General features: G+C 32.3%; 1 protein-coding gene across 1 annotated transcript; it reads left to right on the forward strand.

Moving 5' to 3' along the window:
• The first annotated feature begins 160 nt into the window (after nt 1-160).
• Nucleotides 161-16,744, forward strand: LOC123657432 (facilitated trehalose transporter Tret1-like). The gene is made up of 8 exons (XM_045592978.1): nt 161-209; nt 417-514; nt 8,384-8,518; nt 8,597-8,680; nt 8,950-9,228; nt 10,544-10,661; nt 13,790-13,921; nt 15,368-16,744. The coding sequence occupies exons 1-8, from the start codon at nt 161-163 to the stop codon at nt 15,862-15,864; spliced, it is 1,392 nt and encodes a 463-aa protein (XP_045448934.1). The 3' UTR covers nt 15,865-16,744.
• The last annotated feature ends 13 nt before the right edge of the window (nt 16,745-16,757 follow it).

Raw genomic sequence — 16,757 nt, forward strand, 5'->3', positions numbered from 1 at the left:
TAAAATTATTTATTAACAGTGAAGATATTACTATTACTCGACGCGTGATAATACGATTGTTATTTCAAAGTGTAACAAATTTTTGTTACTTTTTACGTAAATTATTTGTATACAAACTATTTAATTTTAAAATTAATAATGTCAATATAAATCATAAAACATGTCTCAACCAAAGAGTAGAAAAGTGCAATATTTGGCGGGTTTATGTGGTAAGTGGATAATATTGAATAATGTTTAATTTATTTAAATTACCTACAATACTTTTTATAATAACATCCGGTCACACACTCAGTCATTACTCAATGATACAAAAATAATTGTTTTTATTTTAAAATGAAAATTTAATTTTTATTCAATTAAAATAATTGATTTTGCATGTGAATTTTCTAATAACAAGGTATTTTTTTTATTGACAGTTTCCTTTGCATTCACATTTACTGGAGCAGTTATATCGTGGCCTTCTCCTGCATTACCAAAGTTTATTTACGGAGATACAGGCATAAATATTACTGATGTAAGTTTATACAGAATTTGCTATCGAACTGGGGGTCAGTTGCTGTGACCTCTGCATTAAGGTAGCCAGGCATCCGGATAAAGCTGAACATAGTTTAACTTTTCACAAAAAGACACAAAATCGCTTACTATCAGGTGAGCCGTACGCTTCTTTGCCGGCGTTTTTAACCAAATATCCGGGCATATTGGCTTTTCTTTCCGGCTACTAGGTTTGAAGACCCGGCGTCCCTTCCTAGCATACAGTCAAATTATAAATAGGTATATCTTATAGGAAAGAATATAAGCATAATACAAGCATAGGAATTTTTATTTAAATGAGATGAATCTTGATATTTTTACATATTAGCGATACGCATTCTTTAATATCCTCGTTAAGTTTGAAATTTGACTATCTAATTTAGCATTACCATAGCAACCTGTAAAGTTTATAGATACATAATTATTATAAAGTTTTGACAAACAAGCTTTAAGCTTTTCTAATTGTAAGCGGCTACCGCAACCTATGTACGCCTGCAACAACGGGTTCATTACAAGCGTATTGCTGACACGACTCTCGACACTAACCGGGAGCTTTGCGACATTACTTACCACATGAACATAATAATAATTAAGAGTAGTACGCTAGGCTGGAATTTTCAGCCAGGTTGAGGTACTTTCCGCAATCGGACAAACGTTAGTTCATTGAAAGTAATAAAATAATTGTGTTTGCTCGCAAACGAAAAAAAACCGACTTCAATTACATCGACGAGTAAATCAACGTAACGTAGATCGACGAAAAAATAGTTAAGTAACTACACGTTATCAAAGATTACTCAAAAAGTAGTTATCAGATCTCAATAAAATTTGTATGTGACCACATGACAAACATCAGCTTTCGAAATTATTAAAATCGGTACACCCAGTAAAAAGTTATTGCGGATTTTCAAGAGTTTCCCTCGATTTCTCTGGGATACCATCATCAGATCCTGGTTTCCTTATTATGGTACTAAACTAGGGATATCTTCTTTCCAACAAAAAAAGAATTATCAAAATCGGTACACCCAGTAAAAAGTTATTGCGGATTTTCAAAAGTTACCCTCGATTTCTCTGGAATCCCATCATCAGATCCTGGTTTCCTTATCATAGTACTAAACTAGGGATATCTCCTTTCCAACAAAAAAAGAATTATCAAAATCGGTACACCCAGTAGAAAGTTATGCGGTATAATACAACGTAGGTCGACGAAAAAAGCGTCAAGTAAAAACGCATTATTAGATATAACTCGAAAAGTAGTTGTTAGATCTCAAATAAATTTAAATGGGACCAATTGGCACACACCACCTTTCGATTAAAAAAAATTGTCGAAATCGGTCCACACGGTCAAAAGTTCTGATGTAACATACAAAAAAAAATACAGGCGAATTGGGAACCTCCTTCTTTTTTGGAAGTCGGTTAAAAAATACTCACAATATCCATCTTTTTTGATGACAAAAACATTTTGTCTACTTGTCCAAGATGTTTATCTTATTATTTTAGTAATAATTATGTCAATTTTAAATAACATAAACTAACTATACTATGTAGTGTAACTATAAACTAACTAAATGATTTCGTTTATGATTGTCAGTTACACGTCTATGCAAGTTGTTAAACAAAAACGTGATTTACGCAATCAAGCATGTTTCGACAAAAATTCGAGCAAGTGCACCGGGGCACCGCAAACAAACAAAAGTATACAAGTTGTTGCGTCCTCGAAATTAAATCTTTAAAAGGCAGGGATAGTTTTTCTAATGTCTTTTTGGTTTTGTTTGCTTTGCCGTGATCAATACTCGTACGTGACTGATAAAGTAAAGAATAGTCCGGTCAATTTAGACATAAAAATAGTGGGCAAATAACGAAAAATCCCACAGAGCCAAATATTCGTAGAGAGCTGGGGTTTACCATTACAAATAAAGTTTTGATAGTCTCCATCAATCCTATGTGTGTTACAAAAGTTATTCGGAATTAAAGGTCAAAATTTGGATTTAGGTTTATTTTTGGATTTTTCTCGAAAACAGTATGTTTTATAAAAGAAAAAAACCACAGATCAAAGTTGTAGATCTTAAAATTCTCTACAAAAATGTTTCCATTAATTTTTATCCTAAGAGTTACCATTCCTGAGATATCACGATTCTAAGAGTCACATTACACATGATATGTACATATAAGTCACGTACGAGTATATACATAATCATTTGTGTCTCTTGAGCTCCAAAAAAAAAAAAAAAAAATTACTTGCATTGATAAATACCGATACTTAACTTTTGTAAAAAAAAAAAACGCGAAACAAGAAACAAGTACAACTATCATGTTTTCCTCCAACATCGGTATCTGCTATTCAACACATGTATCGAGTATTCCATCAAGTTCAAACATGGCTAGGCAATCAACTGAACCCAGAAGAGTGGGGTTAGAAATTGATAGATCTAGAACCGATTCAAACTTTACTTCCACCTGCTTTAGAAAACTCCTCAACACTATTTTTTGCTATTGGCTACGGGCGAGAGGGCGTGCGTGCGTGCGTGCGTGCGTGCGTGCGTGTGACGTGCAAAATAAGGTTGTAGTGCCAAATGCCGCTGTAAAAATGTTGGGTTGCCATGTTTTCCAGCGTGTACTAATTGCCAAGGTCAGTCTTGCTAAAATGTTCAGTTGAGTACAATAGAGGAAGATTCCTGTGATTTTAATGAAGAGACCAATTGTTCAGCCACATTTGAACAATTTATGAACATCCAGCAAGAGGAAGAGGAGGAAGAAGAAATCGAAGAAGACATGACTGTTGAAGTAGACTTTCAAGAGTATGCATCTAATTAAAATATCTAAAGAAATCAAAACAATAGTTTACCCAATAATCAATAGCAATATTAATAATGAATATAAATACAGGTAATATCTAAAACTTGCCGGTTATTGTGCCCTTAAATTATCCTAAAATTGTCATGACAGTTAGTGGATAGGCCTACAGGGGAAACCTAAACCGCAAAAAAACCGAACCCGCAATCACCAGCGCAACAGACAAACCAGTGCTATGACCGTTGCGCCAACGTGTCGTAATTTTTTTTTATGTCACTATGTCGGCAAACAAGCGTACGGCTCACCTGATGGTAAGCGATTACCGTAGCTACACCTGCAACACCAGAAGCATCGCAAGCGCGTTGCCGACCCAATCCCCAATCCCCCAGGAGCTCTGGTCACCTTACTCACCAACAGGAACACAATACTGCTTGAAAACAGTATTATTTTGCTGTGATCTTCTGTAAGGTCGAGGTACTACCCCAGTCGGGCTGCTCCATATTTTGAGCAGGAAATTCCTGCTGTGCCCTACCTCAGTTAAAATTAAATAAATATATTATATTTAATTATATTAAATTTGGTAACGAACATAAAAAAAATTTAATTTTTAATGTTAGTAAGTGGTCCATGAATTACGTGAGGCTCGAATGTGGGGGGGGGGGTTCGAATCGGTATAAAATAGCAAAATATCACAAGGAGGGGGGAGGCTGTAATGAGATATTATGTGACTTTATTTTCGGTGAATGCGCTTTAAAGAAAATATGTCTCATGGAAAACCTCAGGAAAAAGATCATTCTATAGTTTGTACGTGCGTGAAAAAAATGAGCGAGAAGATCCAGTCGATATCAAAGATATCTAGTCCTAGTAGTAATAAACAGTATGAGTGAGAGATTGCTTGATGAACCATGAGGAACTTCAGCGTTAACAGGCATGGTTTAAAATCACACTGTCGACAGCAATATTGATGCTGTGCTCTTACTTTCAATGGTGGTGGCCCAGTGAGAGTTGATCAGTCTAGAGTGTGTTCTAGCCTGCACCATCTCACTGCTGAGCATAGGCTTTTTATCTAAATAAATAATTTTTTCTCTATGTGTGTAATTCTCCTGGGCACAGTGGAAAAATGCACAAAGATAAGACATCTTGACCGGAAAAAAATATTCATACAAATAGGTGCAAATATTGATCAAACTCAGGGTTAGGTTAGTTTTATTGAAATATAAGTAAACTAGCCGACCCATGCTCACTTCGTTGGGCGTTAATTATTATTATATTAACCAAATAACATACCTTAAAGAACAAGTTTTATAGCACTTAAATAAATAATATGTTGCTCCCGTGTATTTATTATTTTAAATTACAGAACCAAATAACATACTTTAAAGAACAAATTTTATAGCACTTAAATAAATAATATGTTGCTCCAACGCCATCTATCAAAAATCGAGAGAACGTCGTCGATAGACTAAAATAAGACTAAATTAATAACGTCGAAAGACTAATAAATTGTTTTCTAATAGCGATAGATGGCGCTAGTTTATTTACCATTTTGATATTATATTTTAATCTTTTTCTTATTTACTGAATTTTTTGTTCAATTACAATAAAATATAGCCTATGTCACTCCTAAATAGTGTAGCTTTCTGTTAGTGAAAGAATTTTCATGATCGGATAAGTATTTGCAAAGATTACCCCCTACATACAAACAAAGTTATGAACTTTACCTCTTTGTAATATTAGTATAGATAAAAAATGTAAATCTTAGTAGTATTATGATACCATATCCATCATAGTAAAATAAAATAAAAACATTCGCCAAATATTTGTATCGTTTCGCGCGAATGCAAATGCGAATATTGTAAAATGGCGAATATTCGCGGATACGTATGTGTGAATGCGAATATTCATACATCACTATTACGAATGTGTTTAATTTGCCAAAAAGTATTTTAAAATGAATCTATGAAGCCTTCTACTAAGACATGCTGATAAAAAGGTCAAAGATTTATCCTATTTTCAAGGACTTATGAAAATAAATATTTAAAACAGCTAACTTTAAAACTTTTTTAGTCGTGTCCTAAACAAGAAAACGATGGACTACGACTGAGGTCAGCCAAAGAGGTAATAAAAACTGTTCTTCATCATAAGACACTATAAGATATCATCAAAAAATTCCTTTGAGTAATAAATAATACAGTGCAAAGAAGAATCGATGAAATTGCTAAAGGCGTTGAACTATCATTATGTTATTACTTAAAGAGTTTCAAATTTTGCATTCAACTCAATGAATCAAATTTACCAAATAACGAGGCACTACTTTTGGCTTACGTCCGATTCATAAAGATACAACAGAATAATCAAATTTAGAATAAGAAATACGAAAGAAAACTGTGTGGCTACGGCATTAAAGAATATAGCCACCATCTCTCTTCCCGAGGGTGTCGTAAGAGGCGACTAAGGGATGTCATAGTTCCACTACCCCCTTGGAACTCATAAAGTCGACCGATGGCGGGATAACCATCCAACTGCTGGCTTTGAAATACAGAGGCCGAAGACGGGTAGCAGCGTCTTTGGTGTAACAATGCCATCCATGCGGTCACCAACCCGCCTGCCCAGCGTGGTGACTATGGGCACCCATGAGTTTATGCCATTTTTGGCGCAAACTTGTGTAGGCCTATGGCTAGCAGTGGCTTGTAGTAGGCTGAAATGATGAAATGATGATGAGAAGAAAAAATGATAGAACTCACAAGTAATGAAGAATTAAAAGTAAATTTCTGGTTTCAAAAATCAATATCAACTCTCCACCCTGGATCGTTCGAAAAGTACAGAAATTTATTATTGCGTTTCCTTCATCATCTTTGGCTGAGCGTGAGTTTTGTGAGCATTTGTGACATTAACAAATTGTTAAAACTCCACCAACATCAACCGTCTCATTGATGTTTATGTTTCTTATTGAATATTGTTTTTTTTTTATATTGTTTATTTTATATTATTTTAATCATTTTCATTAATCGTCTTGTCTTTGTGCAGTGCTCCAGCGCGGGTAGTCAAGCCTTGTTAATGTTTTGCATTTGTTGGTTAAATTATAATTTTGTTCATAACACTTTTCATGGTCTTTGTCTAAATTAAATGTTTTTATTACAACATGTTTTGGTATTTTTAATAATTAATAATGACGACCCTCAACGACAATCACGAGCAGCACGATTTAGAGAGAGAAAGGGAGACTATTTTTTTTACTTGTCATTATTAATAGGTAAAAGATAGAATATAAAATTGGTATAATTAATTATTATGTGAATGGGGCCTTGGAATTTCTTGGTAGTCCATAAAAGGTTGGGAACCTATGATGTAAAATGTAAATCATACAGCTTTTGGTCTTCATAATATCATATCATTGCCTGCTTGTATTTGTATTACGTATTTTCGGACTCCCGTCAAAGAATTTTTCACAAAATTCATTTGACGTCACATACAGGACTATCCAATTTCTACGTTTCTAACCTTATTAGCTTCAGTTAGACAAAACAACCGTTTTTTACTTTTTTTTTTGCAAATAAATAAATAATGAATAAATAATAGCTTCATTCTCAACACCATTAGGATTTTCTCCTGTGCCGGGGTTTCGGAAACACATAATACACAAGCACAAACGCCCAGACCACGACAAACATCTATATGGGGAAAACGCCTAAGTTGACATCCCTATAAAAAGTCAACAAACTATTTATAGCCAACGACCGGAAACAAATGTTTTTGACAATCCGTATTTAACATATAAAAAGGCAATCTTCTCAATTAATTATTTGCTTACATAAGTATGAAAAAATAAAATAAAATGTAAATACAAAATAAATTTACAAACAATTCATTAAAAAGTAAACACAGATCCATAGCACAAAAATAGTCAAAATCACTATTTATTGTAAAAATATTTTTATAAAAAGTGTATAAAATATTTCAAATTATAACAAAATCATTTTAAATTACAACAAAATCATTATAATCATTGACGTGCTTCATATTTAGATGAATGAATAAGATATCGTTGACTGCGAATGCATTTTTTGTGATTTAGCCAGTCATCTTATATGCCTGTTGAGTCAGAGCTTAATCGGCGAAACCATTTCGCTGCGGGTTTTGGCGGAGTACCAGGAGTAACGATTGTAATCAGGTGTCAGTGAATACAACATTTTACGTTGACTCGGTTGTTATATCTGATGACGATTTATGATTATAATCGTTCAATTCATGTCCGTTTTTATATAAAAAAGCAAAAATAACTACACTACAGTCTGTCTACCAGTCTACCAGTGGACTCATTGACATATATCAATTCTATCAAATGCGCTTTCATCTGTACCTAATATTTTATCGTCATAAATTAACGGTATTATGATTATATTGTCTGTAACAGTAGTAAGCTTTATAGAATAATATTTCGATATTTTGCGGTTGATATAATTTCGGACTTCACTCTTTTACCAATCAGTTCTAAAAATTCACTTTAAAGGAATTTCTTTTACGCAGTGTGGTCTGTATAGTCATTTATGACCCGCATATAGCTAATCGCAAGTGCCGCTGCATAGTTGAATCAAATTTGGCTTAGGAGTTGAAATGAGCTGAAGAACTTTCGTTGTTAGAGTGAAAAAAAATATCGCGCCTTTATTTTTAAATTCAGGTATGGGATAAACTGATTTTCGGCTTAGTCGTAGATATTTTTTATTTGAATGTGGAAGTCAAGGTTACCACATCATTATTAATGAGTGGAGTTAGCTAATTAGTTAATATCATAATCGGGTTAAGAAAAACACAATTCACTTTTATAAGAAACAATTAAAGTTTAAACATAAAAAGGGGCAGTTACGTACAATCAAAAAATGTAAAAAAAAAAAAAATATATTGGAGGTAGTTACTTATAGTTTGTTTACAAATGAATATGTTTAAAGATTCCTTAGACTATGCGAAACTGGATTTGCATTATTTATTAGCCTATATGGTAATTTATACAAGTTGCTATATAGACTACAGTAAGTTAATTGATGCTAAGTATTATGTTATTTAGGAACAAAGCTCCTGGGTAGTTTCATTGGCCGCTCTGGGGGCACTACCAGGATGCTACATTGGCAAGGAACTGAGCGACCGGGCGGGTCGACGACTCACTGTTTTAAGCGCATCTCTTCCTGGATTTTTGGGTGCAGTATGTCATTAACCTCGACCCTGTAACCTATTGATTTTAAACAAAATTATACTATGTTTTACATAATATAAATTTTAGGTAATCATTTTGGTAACAAAGAATCCAATATTGATGTGCATCGCGAGGGTCCTAATGGGTATTGGAAATGGAATTACAGCAGTTGTAAGAATATATTTATTACTTTTCTAACAAGTCTTGATGCTGTTTTAGCAATTTTTATAATTTGTAATACCACAAATGTAACAAGCGAATTTATTACTGTTTTTTCTGTTAGGAAGGCTGTTCTGTTAAAGGTTGACTGGGAGAGAAAGGAGGGTTCAGTCAACCTTTTGTTGTAACAGGTTTACTTTAAATTGTCGGTCAATGAAGTGTATAAATAAAGTATTATATTTTAAACATTTTTCAGTAACTATTGTGATTATATTTTACAGGTAACGATGATATATTTAACCGAAATAGCTGACAAAGAGATACGAGGATCTCTAGGCATGTTTGTGCAAGTCATGAATAATACGGGCAGTCTAGTTGTCTATAGTGTGGGACCGTTTGTCTCCTACACCAGTCTTAACTTGATAGTTTTGTCATTTTCCCTATTTTTCGCTATTATCTGCTTGTGGATACCGGAAACTCCATATTATCATTTGGTGAACGGAAGATTAGCGGAGGCGAAGAAACAATTTATGATAATAAAGGGTACTAAAAATGAAACGGTTTGTGAACTTTATCTTAATGAAAACTAAAATTTATGCAAAATATATAACAAACATAATTATACAGAGACATTAAATTAAACCACATATATGCCATATCTCATATAAGTATAAAAAATCAGTCAAATAAGAGCAGTAGATAAAGCTCAGTTATTTATTTATTTATTTATTTATTTAACAATTTTTTATACGTACAAGATTATACACAATATTTTGTCATGGAGACTCACGTATAATGGGTGTGCTTATCCCTGTGAGAGATTTCTTCCAGCACACCCAAAAAGGAACGATTACAGACAGAAATTAAAGTAGGTAGACAGACGTACAAAAGAAAATATTAAATAATTGATATATATATACACACATATACGCGCGCACACACACACATACATATATATACACACATACACACACACACATACAGACACATATGGACATGCACACGCGCAAACATATACTCACACAGTCCATATACATATATACTCATACAAAAAATACATATAGCTGACACACAAAATAATAATATTCAAATATAAATATATTATACCCACATAGTTAAAATTATGATAAGGAAAGATAATGCTCTTTTAATTTTTTCTTAAATGTATATATAGACGTGCAAGTGCGAATTGATGACGGCAATGAATTCCACAGCCTAGCTGCGTGGACAGTATAGGAATTAGTATAGAAACCAGAAGAGTGTGAAGGAATACGCAACAGTAGTTGTACGTTGGATCGGCACGAGGAACCAGGAGGATGTAAAAATTCAAAACGCTCGCGAAGGTAATTAGGTGACAAGGGATTAAATAAAATGTTATAAAGGAGACAAAGAATATGAGTATTCCTGCGAAGCCTAATGGGAAGCCATTTGAGCTCACTTCGAAACTTAGAGACGTGGTCAAACTTACGAAGTCCAAAAATAAAACGAATGCATGAGTTCTGTAGTCTCTCTAGTTTATTGAGTTGTTTTTCAGTAGCATCTAGATAACAAGCATCAGCATAGTCAAGGAGAGGAAGTAAAAGTGATTGAACAAGAATAGTTTTAGTTTTACTGGGAAGAAAGTATTGGAGATTTTTTAGTGAATGAAATGAATAATGTACTTTTTTAGATATTTCACTGATATGTTATATCTATCTTGCGCAGAAACTTCTGCTATTGTATGATTATTTTTTTTTGCTTGTAGCGTAGAAATAGAATTTTATATATGTGGTTTAATTTAACGCCTCTCGCTATATTCCAAACTATGTATTTCTGTATTCTTCAGAATAGTTGTCAATAAAAAAACGGTAATATTTCTTTTAAACATATTTTCAGTGGGCCAACGAACAAGTTGATGTAATACGCGCACACGTACAAGAGAATATGGAAAATAAAACTACTTTAATGGAGCTAACAAAGATGAAGTACAGAAAGACAATTTATATAATAGCAGGTTAGTAGAAACAGTTAGTCCCGAAAACAGCTCGCGAATTCAAGCCTGGAAAGTCCATATTTTATTTGATGGAAGGTAAATATCGCTAAAAACCTGCATATTACAGAATATTTTTCAAATGTTACATCTGCTATTTGGCAGTTAAGCAGCGTGACGTGCTAACTTTTATATATGTACTCAGTTCTTTATCATGAAGAAATATACATTTGCTCGAAAAATATGACTTCTGAGTTTCTGATATTGCACACATTCAAATCGGTTTTCCTCCTAAGTTTGGCTGGTTGACTGTGGTAAATTGGTGTTAAGGAATGTTTTTAGCATTAATCCCACCTTATGTACATAAAATTTAATTATGTATTGTTCAATAAGCCATTAATTAGTAATACAATTAATAGATAGATCTTTTTTCACTTGTCGGACAAACAGTCGAAATAAGGTAGGGTATAATACTGGTTCGTAACGATGTACCCGTGATATTTACATATAGGGAAATCTAATATAGAATCAGTCGCTATCTTATCTCAAAGACTTATAATTAACATCAGACAGTGAAAATTGTTGCTTGCATAGGTAGTTTGTTTGCATTTCGTTGCAGGTCTTAGAGTTTAATGATTTGGTATCTTTCCATCTTAAAAAATATCTAGTGCATAGTTTAATGCATTCATTCACATAAATGACTTTCAAAAATAAGTAGAATAGAGTATACTTTATTGCAAGTTCTCAATCGCTATCTCTTCCAGACGACCTTTAGATAAGTAGCTACATATTCTGCTTCAATTTATAATTTACTAGCTTCTACTAGCTTAATTACTTATAATTTACTGGCTTGGCTTAGATTTCTGCTGTTCCGTTTTCTTTACTTAAAGTATAGCCTATGTCACTCATTGTCCTGGACAACGGAGCATTCTCCTGGAGAAATATATTTTAAAATCGGTCCACTACAAATTTGATGAATGTATCCATTACAAACAAACAAAAAAACAAATATTTCCTCTTTTTAACATTAGCGTATTATTATGTAGATATAGATAGTGGCATTCACTCACATTACATCTTGTAAACAGTATGAATTTGAAGGTCAGCAAATAAACATAGTACAGGCCATCCTGAGCATTGTAAATATGACGTAATTAAGCAATGAATGATCATTGTTCACGTTTATAATGCGACTTTTCCTTATATTTTTTAGATTAATAAAATCATTATAATAATATTATCGCACGCCATTCTAGTATAGTAAGTTTGTCAAATACAAATTGACGGTTTTTAATAACTAAATTTTAATCTAATAATTTTCGTCATCAACTGATGTTGAAAATTATTAGATTAAAATTTATATATATATATATATATATATATATATATATATATATATATATATATATATATATATATATATATATATATTTATGTTCAAGATTAAATTGTCCTTATTTATTCACAGTTAAGATTTAATTTCGCTATCTTTATGTATAATTAATTACTGTCCAGAATATCAAATACAATTTTTCGTAGATTATTTATTTCGATGTTATGTATCTATTCAAAAATAGTTAGATATAATTAAGTCTTAAGTGAGAATCACACCCACACGGTCCATTAGATATCTTTCAGGGAGTTCATGTGGTACCAATATACCGAGCCCTTTTTGTATAGCCAGCCTTTTTCAAATGAGTCAGAACTGTTTTATGGCCAAGTCTCAGATCTTCAGCTATATCGTAACTACTCAAATGTCGATTAGCTCCGCTGTTTCAAAAACGTCGTCATGATTATCCATAACTGGGCGACTAGAGCTAAATGCATCTTTGATATCAAAATTTCCTGACTAAAAACGCTTAAACCAAATTTAATAAAAACTAATGAAGAGTGCATGGTGGGAAACTGTTTTTTATTTTTTAATTTCATTTTTTAAATGTTACCTTTTTATGGTATCAAAACCAGCCAGTTAGAAACAATAGAACCAAACAGATTTTATTGAAATTTTTTATTAGAAAATACGAAAACAATTTTCCTCAACCTATTAGTAAACATCAAGAGCTATTTTTTTTTATAATTTCATTCCATTTTTGTGGAATTCCGTCTACAAAAACTTTCGACAAATTATTTTTTGTCAGGGAATTTATATTTTTGTAGCAATTTACATTAGATTTGGTTTGAAAGAAATTAAATTGGTAATCTCGATTTTTGATTGATATACTTACTCTATATAACAATACTGCGAGATCTCGCCAATTTCGAGATATCAAGAGATTGGCAGTTTTCTGTGGTTTTTTTATTGCAAATAATCACAACATTTGAATAAATTAGAAAAAATAAAATAAAAATGATAAGTATTATAAGATAAAGATTTATTTTCACGAATTTTTTCAATAGACTTCAACAAACAATTTTTGACGTATCTGCCTAAGTATCATTTTTTAATAAACTTCTAAGCAACTAAAAGCCATTAAGCAAAAAGAACTAACTACTAAGTAGTAAACATTGACGTACGTATAGCGTATAGCTATCAAATAACAAATGAAAGAAACAACCAGTTTTCTTTTCCAATATCAAACAAAATTATTTTAGTAATAAAACAATTCTTTTATAACAAACAAAACATCGACAAGTCAAAAAAAAAAAAATTGTTAACTAAGTTGAGTTGACTATTAAACTGAGATATTATTATCAATCAAATAAAACTAGGTATATCTACTCAGTAGATGCATTAGATATTACAGATTAATTAACAAAATATACCAATCAAATAAAAGATTTATTCAGTTCAAATCACAAGTCATTATTACGAATTATTTAGAAAGTAGCCCCTTAAGAAGCACAGAGTGTCCAAAGAATTGTCTGCTAAACGGCTTCTTATTTTGTTGGCCAGATAAACCGACAAATCGCAGCCCCATCCGTGTCAGTTCGCACTTCGAATATGACTTTTTTATTCTCGATTGCAAGCTCGTTAAACTCGCGAGATCTCGCCCTTTTGTCGTCCGAGATTGATATCTCGCTAAAAAAGGTCGAAATTTCGCGAGATCTCGTTCTCTAATAATAAAAAATCTCTATCCTCTGTATCTGAATAATTTTAATTTGGAGAGATCATTCTACAAAAATTACATCCCGAAATAAAGTAATTCTTACAGGACTCAAAGTTTTACAATACATGACTGGTAGTTTGGCGATACAGTCGTATGTCGAAATGATATTTAGACGTAACACTGGGATATCGGGACCTCTAGTCAGTATATTGTATGGAATTGTTCAACTTGGAGCAGGTAATTATTGTAATTTAATATTAATAAAATATTATTTAACTAACAAATAAATCATTCAGTAGAACAAACTGTATTAATTGATTTATTGGAATCAGACTTTCAAGAACAAACTTTTTAAATTGAGGGTAGCCGTAACTTAATTATATTTAAGTTTTTCATTATACTTAAAGTAGCACTTATAATGGTGGTTTGTGGCTGTTGCGCTGGCGGTTGCAGGTTAGATCCCCGCACATGATAAACATTTGTAATTTTGAAGTGGCCATATAGATGTTTATCGTGGCCAACCCGCATTGGAGCAGCGTGGTGGATTAAGCTCTGATCCTTTCCCTACACGGGGAAAGAGGCCTATGCCCAGCTGTGGGATATTACAGGCTGAAGTGAAGCAATTATATTTACTGGTCTAAATTCTTAATCTAAATGTATTCTAAATATAAAAAGTCCTTGAATTTATTGTTGCATGTTGAGGTAATAAATATTTTATAAGGCTGCTTTGTATCAGTCGGAGACCATTAGTATTAGATAAGATAAGGAATTTTTAAGAAAAATGTATTTAAAACCTTTTAAATAAGGTAGTAACAGTTTCAATTTTATCTCTTAAAAGGTAAAAGATAACTCTCCAAAGGACTTTGAACCGTACTCCGACATATATTAAACATCATTTTCAACATAATTATTATAAATGATATTTAATACTCATAATCTTTTTCAATGTGAAAATCGTGGGTAAATAAGGAAGCGATATTTTGAAATGGCACAGTCTCGTGACGATTAAACTGAATAAATGTTAGTTTTTATATTTTCGTCTGTTTTATAAAAGTTATCATTATTATCTACTTACTAGCGACTCGCCCCGGCTTCGCATGGGTAGTATACAATGTTACTGACAGCGAGGGTTGTGGTGTGACGTGGTAGCATCAAGCAAGTCACGCTTCAGCTCCTAATATCCCACTCCTGGGCATAAGCCTCTTTCCCCATGTAGGAGAAGGATCAGAGCTTATGCCACGACGCTAATCCAATGCGGGTTGGCGGATAGGTACAAGTCACGTCTTTTATTTATTCGGCAATATTGTCTAAGATATTAATTTTAATTATATGACGTAAATAAATATCACAACATACCTCCATAAAATGCTTGAGTTACCTTAAGCTAATCGTATTTTAATAGAAAATGTAGTTATAGGTTATTTTGTAGGGAGGGAAATTTAATAAAATTCTACCCGTAAAAGTTGCGGACAGATTCTGTAATAAAAAAAAAAAAAAAAAAAAACATTACACATTTACACTTACATCGACCTACACATAAGCATTTGGCAATATTTTTTCTAATTAACTACATTGAGGGTAGTGCCAAATCATACCAAATGTAAAAATATAAGATACAATAGTTTGGAATACATTATAGTATTAGATACTTAATACGTAACATTATTTTTTTTTATTTTCCAGGTATAACAGCAACATTTCTTTGCAGATATTTTGGTAGGAGAATACTCCTATTCATATCAACATTTGGAGTTGCAATTTCCTTAACTCTAGTAGGCGTGTATTTCTTCTTACTATCGTCACTTGAAGTAAATTCCGAAATCATGAAATCTCTGTGGCTGTTACCCATTATTGGTGTTCTAAGTTTTAATATATTATATGCAGTCGGTTTGGGAAACATACCATACATATTGCAAGCAGAATTGTTCCCTATAAACGTTAAGAGTCTAGCATCTAGCATAGCAACAATGATGGCTTGTATATTTAACTTTATAGTTACTAAATTGTATCAGAGTGTTAAAGATGCTTTTGGTCTGTATACAGTGTTTTGGTTATTCGCGAGTGTGGCTTATATAGGTGTGTTCTTCACATATTTCTTTGTGCCTGAAACAAAGGGAAAGACTTTGGAGGAAGTTCAGGATAATATACAGAGCGATGAAGTGGAAAGACTCAATAAATGATACGAGTGGAATTTTTTTTGTGGTAGTTGTGATTTTGATAAATTCGAAATATTCACTTTTTTGATAAATGTAAATATGTTTGAATGTAAATTAAGTTTTATATTTTCTAGGTAAATAAATTGACGTATTTGACACAGACTGCCACAAGTAGTTTAATAGTTCTGACCGAACTATAAAACGTCCCCAAAAGTTAAAGTTTTATAAGGTTATGTTTGTTGTAAAAATGGAAAGTTATATAATGGTATTCAATAGAACATAGTTTTTGATATATTAGTATTTTTCACTATCACACACTTAAGTCAAATACTTCTATTCTCAATTTTTCTACCTCTTCAAAATGATAACTATGTGTAATTTATAAACGAAATCAATTTTGTTAGCAACCGGTTAAGCAGAACCGCTAGTTGCTGTTGTTTTTATTTATACTTTTATTAGCAACCGGTGAAGTAGAACCACTGGTCGCTTTTGTTTTTGTTTATAATTTTATTAGCAACCGGTGAATCCAGAACCACTGGTTGTATTTGTTTTTATTTACAATTTTATTAGCAACCAGTGAAGCAGAACCACTGGTTGCTGTTGTTTTTATTTATAATTTTATTAGTAACCAGTGAAGCAGATCCACTGGTTGCTGTTGTTTTTACGTTGTATGCCAATAGACCGACCAACCAGTTTAATTTAATTTATAATTATTTATGATATAATTATTGTAAAGCATTTTTAGTGTAATACTATTTTCATTGATTACTACTTACTGAGTTTGAGAAACTTATGATCATTTTTTAATAACTTTCATATAAATCATATTTTATACCTTTCTTTTATAGCGATACAGGTTTTGTGTTTGAAGTTTGTTAAATAAAAAACATACATTTACTTAAAATGGTTGTATTTTC

Source organism: Melitaea cinxia, chromosome 10, assembly GCF_905220565.1.
Source record: "Melitaea cinxia chromosome 10, ilMelCinx1.1, whole genome shotgun sequence".
Classification (NCBI taxonomy): domain Eukaryota; kingdom Metazoa; phylum Arthropoda; class Insecta; order Lepidoptera; family Nymphalidae; genus Melitaea; species Melitaea cinxia.

What these genes read in the sequence shown, in the direction of transcription:
- LOC123657432 (XM_045592978.1), top strand. Translation starts at nt 161, where the DNA reads ATGTCTCAACCAAAGAGTAGAAAAGTGCAATATTTGGCGGGTTTATGT. An exon ending in AGGGTACTAAAAATGAAACG is followed by an intron (nt 9,229 to 10,543) that starts GTTTGTGAACTT and finishes ACATATTTTCAG; the next exon opens with TGGGCCAACGAACAAGTTGA. An exon ending in AATTGTTCAACTTGGAGCAG is followed by an intron (nt 13,922 to 15,367) that starts GTAATTATTGTA and finishes TTTATTTTCCAG; the next exon opens with GTATAACAGCAACATTTCTT.